Raw genomic sequence first — 4,550 nt, 5'->3', positions numbered from 1 at the left:
AGTAACTGGAGTGAAAAGTCAAGTTGCGTTCAAGGGAAGTTTGAAACGGCAAATTCCGTCCAACAAGTTGTAAAAATGCAACGCTTGTATCACAGAAACCGTTCATATATCACATTTATCAAAACAGTATTTCACATTTAAGATACCTCAATCGCGTGTTCAACACATGTTCAAACACATGCAAACATGCTGTAGAGAATGTACTGGAGGATTTCAACAAGTTTGCTTTGCTAGATAAAACTGCTTCACTTAAAACTAAACAAATGCAAGTATTAAAAACGAGCTTGCCTGTGTTATTACAGACAGTGCAAACAGAAATGCGAAGTTTGTATTATAGGAAGTTCACCCATAACCAACTTTTACCTATCGTGCAACAAAAGCAAGATTTTAAAGACAAGCTTTTAAAAGTAACATTTATTGAACATGAAATATACAGCGAACACTCTAATCTACCATACGAAAAAACGTTGGTAATGTTAACATTACTAGTGACTAAACTTGAATGATCTGTTAGGGGCAATATAACCTATTAATAGACATGATTAAATATTAATAGGCTATTCATAAAGGGGCTACAGAAACTGATTATTTCTCATGAAATGCCAAATTGCGTAGACTGACTTTTTATTCAAGTGGATATTCTACACTTCAGAGAAAAGAAAATCAATAGTTACCGAGTCATTCACGAGTTACGTTTTTACACATTCATTGTACACTTCTGCGCCATCTAGTGGGCCAGGGGTCTACATCTTGGTAAGGTATGAAGGTCGGAATCATCCACAATCATCACATTTCCGAGGGGTTTTAAACGCAACTATCAACCTAACTTGCTACCCGGAACAATAATGTCAATAAAGTCATATGTTTCAGATTGTATTTGGCGATTCGTGTGATTATTGTATCTGTGCGAATATATTTGTTTAATGCGGTTAGCAGTGTTAGAGATAACTCGAGTGCCTTTTGATCCAAGTGTTTCTCAATGTCTTCCGCTGCGTGTAATTACAAGAAAGATGATGGTCCTTTAATCTTGGATGGTGGACTAGCAACTGAACTCGAAGAGCAAGGTATCAAGTTGCAGGTATGGTAAAGCATCAAGAAGTAAAGTTGTCTCTTTGCCTTTTCGGTGCATTAGCTTAGCTACTTAGGTCTCCAATGCCATGGTCTACTTTTCATTTCATTTCACACGCTGTATTCCGCTCACAGCTTTACGACCAGTAATTCACAATATGGAACCAGTGGCGGCAGGTGTCAGTCCGTGATTTGTACATCTTCTCAACCATGTCAGCCTTGCTCAAATGGGGATTGAGGAATGTGGCAACAAAAGAGAATAAAAACATCATTATTACAGAGTTGTATCCATGTCACATTCAAGTCATGCTCTGGTGAAGGGGCTTGGTTAGATCAGTTATTATACTATCCACACCATCCACACCAGGGTTAAGCGAGCCGGGATAAAAATGACACTTCCGTTCAGAACTTTTAAAATAAAATGGACATCTGAATAAAAACTAAAAACTAAAATGGGCATCTGAGTTTAATGTGGTTAAACACCTGTCTCAATAATAAAGTCCACTAGGTGGAGCCACAGATAGCCTCTGTGTCATAGGCTGCTCGGCAGGTTCCCTTTTAATCTGGGCCAAAGCTTCAGAGAGCTTCATTCATCACTCTTACCTGCTCAGTATGCTTTGATGGCATCACCTATTAATCATATTTTACCAGCTAAATTCATGCTTTTTCTGTGAATAATGTGGGATGGAATAATGGAAAATAAAGTTGAAATTGACAGCTATTGAATCATATTGACTCAACTGACTTTAGATTTAGATCTCAATTACTATGGTCATGATAGTTTAACTGATATATTAATATATATTTTTTTTACAACTGGGAAGTTACAAATGAAATGGATAAAGACATCCCAAAACTTATTTTGTGATGTGTGAAAATGTGTGTGTGTGTGTGTGTGTGTGTATGTGTGTGTCTCACACACCTAGGGCGATCCTTTGTGGAGCGCCAGGGTTTTGCATACTAATCCCCAGGCTATAAGAGATGCACATTACAGGTAGGCCTATGCAAAAAAATAATCAAATCTGGACATGAAGAAATTGCAAATGATGGTAGAAATTTGTTTAAAAAATAGTATGACCGCCATTAATAGCATGTGATATTTCAATAGATTTCTCCTCAGCGGTGCTGATGTCATCACAACAGCCACATACCAGGCAAGCATTGAGGGATTCATCAATCACCTGGACATGACCTCCGAACTGGCCAGTGAGCTGCTGATGTCTGGAGTTCATCTGGCTAAAGAGACAGTCAAAAGATTTGTCTCTGACGAACATCCAATAGGTAACTATCCACTGTATGCATAATATATGTTTATTGTGATAAGTTGTGAAAACAGCTGACACTGTCTCTATGAACTATCATGTTATTTCATTGAGATTTTTTTTTTATTATTAATTAACTTTTTCATTTTATCTACCTAGGACAAAAGGACCCTGTGGTTGCAGGCTCTGTTGGACCTTATGGGGCATTTCTGCATAATGGCTCTGAGTATACTGGGGCTTACGCAGAGCAGATGAGTGTTGAGGTGAGTGGCTCTCAGTTCGCCCCAACACAATATGCCAAATGCACGTATTGGTAATATAAACAATAAGTGCATGAATTGAAAATAAATACATGGCATTTCTAGTAGGCCTACTCATCAGGCTTATTGTTGACTTATTTAACTGTTTATTAAATTATGATTATGGTGTTGACAATGGTGAATATTTCTGGGTGTTTGGTTTGATATCCAGCCGGTAGATTAATGTAGAGTTCATTCATAATCAAGGGTGTCTGTGTGTGTCCCAAGGAGCTTAAAGCATGGCACCGGCCACAGATCAGCTGCTTAGCTGCAGCAGGAGCTGATCTCATTGCTTTTGAGACAATCCCAAGTATCAAAGAGGCAGAGGCTCTCCTGGAGCTGCTCAGAGAATTCCCCAATTCTAAAGCCTGGCTCTCCTTCTCCTGTAAGGTAACCATTGCTTATGGACAGTAAACTTAGGGTAGATCTATTGTTAGTGTGCAGTGTATTACATAGATGACATACACTGATATGATGAACATTTGCAGGATGTGAAGTGTATATCTGATGGCAGCCCATTTACTGAGGCAGTCCAGCTTGCCAATAGATCCAAACAGCTGGTTGCTGTGGGGGTGAACTGCTGTGCACCGGCCTTGGTCAAACCGCTGCTGGACTCTGCCAAGTTAGTGCTGAGTCCAGACCTGCGCTGGGTCGTCTACCCCAACAGTGGAGAAGGGTGGGACGTCAGCACTGGGTGAGTCTGAGAGTTTCATAACCAAAAGATCACAGCTTCAATATCCCAGCAACAGCTAATGTGTTTCCACCAACAGCCATGTGTCGTGTTAAAGTGTTCTTCAGCAAGACAATCTGTCCCTGTAAGTTGCTATGGAGAAGAGCGCCAGCTAAATGCCTAAAATGTAAAAAATGTCTGATAAAATCACCTATATTGGTAGAAATTCACAGCAACATAATTATTTCTATAAATTGAGGTAAAATAAACATTCCAGCTCTACACCAGTAATATACCATCTGATAGAGGCACGCGGCACAGCAGATACAGAATACAACCTTAAGTATTTTGTGCAAATGCACCATATTGCAAAAAGAGAGAAGTCTTGATAGATGACTATTAGTTCTGGACTTGGGAAGTGTGAGGAGGTGAAGTTCATGCATACTCAAGTTCCTGTGCTATTTAGAGTTTATAGGTGGAAGGTGCATTTGTGGCCATCACATTGATAAATCGGCCGTACAAACAAGTTGAACCTGAAATACAAATGAGGTCAATCCTGGTGGAGATGTATATCTGACTGCTGCATGTCTATTTCTTTCGTTTTTATCACACAAAGGTGGCAAACATCTGGGAAAACATCAATAGCCGGACTAAGTGTTGAATGGATGAAGCAAGGCGCAGCAATGATAGGTAAGGTGAAACATTTTCACTCGACTTTGCCTGTTGTGTTTCTGTATTTTCTCCATGGAGTCTCTCTTCATCCACTAGGGGGCTGCTGTCGCATCGGTCCTGCTCACATAGCAGAGTTACAGCAACAGCTACAAGGAAGCCGCACACCTCAAGCCTCAGCGGTGTGACTGGACTGAGCATGAAAATACGATCTCCATTCACTGTATAAATAAACCCACTACTGCAAACTCTGGAGATAATAAAGTAGTATAATTATATAATATATAATAATGCTATTTCTGCTGTCTGAATAAAAGCAATACTGAAAGAGTTATGGCAACTGTTCTTTAAGAAAGATGATGGCCGATTCAGGAGTTTATAAAAATCTTCATTTATTGAAAAAAATAAACAACTACATCAAATCCACTTAATAATACACACCGACGACAGTGTTGGGTCAAAGACAAATGGCACCGCAAAGGTGCGAACAGAAGTATAAGAACAAAGTGTGGCTGTACATAAACATGGAAAGAAAACATGCAATCCTATCTTTCTGTGGTTCACAATTTGAATCTATTTGAG

The 4,550-nt window shown here is 39.4% G+C and overlaps 1 protein-coding gene across 2 annotated transcripts; it reads left to right on the top strand.

Moving 5' to 3' along the window:
* Positions 1-764: 764 nt before the first annotated feature.
* On the top strand, positions 765-4,290 carry LOC139930331 (betaine-homocysteine S-methyltransferase). Of its 2 annotated transcripts, none has more exons than XM_078285753.1 (8): positions 765-1,078; positions 1,995-2,062; positions 2,177-2,349; positions 2,490-2,593; positions 2,858-3,014; positions 3,161-3,323; positions 3,916-3,989; positions 4,068-4,290. In XM_078285753.1, the coding sequence occupies exons 1-8, from the start codon at positions 980-982 to the stop codon at positions 4,154-4,156; spliced, it is 927 nt and encodes a 308-aa protein (XP_078141879.1). In that variant the 5' UTR covers positions 765-979; the 3' UTR covers positions 4,157-4,290. The 2 variants fall into 2 exon arrangements, with proteins under 2 accessions (XP_078141879.1, XP_071779573.2); XM_071923472.2 differs by having other exon boundaries at positions 2,858-3,019; positions 3,118-3,323.
* Positions 4,291-4,550: the final 260 nt, after the last annotated feature.

Source organism: Centroberyx gerrardi, chromosome 9 (assembly GCF_048128805.1).
Source record: "Centroberyx gerrardi isolate f3 chromosome 9, fCenGer3.hap1.cur.20231027, whole genome shotgun sequence".
NCBI classification, from domain to species: domain Eukaryota; kingdom Metazoa; phylum Chordata; class Actinopteri; order Beryciformes; family Berycidae; genus Centroberyx; species Centroberyx gerrardi.
The sequence above is the reverse complement of the archived record's forward strand: the minus strand, read 5'-3'. Positions and strand labels throughout refer to the sequence as shown.

What these genes read in the sequence shown, in the direction of transcription:
- LOC139930331 (XM_071923472.2), top strand. Translation starts at nt 980, where the DNA reads ATGTCTTCCGCTGCGTGTAATTACAAGAAAGATGATGGTCCTTTAATC. An exon ending in AGCAAGGTATCAAGTTGCAG is followed by an intron (nt 1,079 to 1,994) that starts GTATGGTAAAGC and finishes TCACACACCTAG; the next exon opens with GGCGATCCTTTGTGGAGCGC. An exon ending in GGGTGGGACGTCAGCACTGG is followed by an intron (nt 3,324 to 3,915) that starts GTGAGTCTGAGA and finishes TATCACACAAAG; the next exon opens with GTGGCAAACATCTGGGAAAA.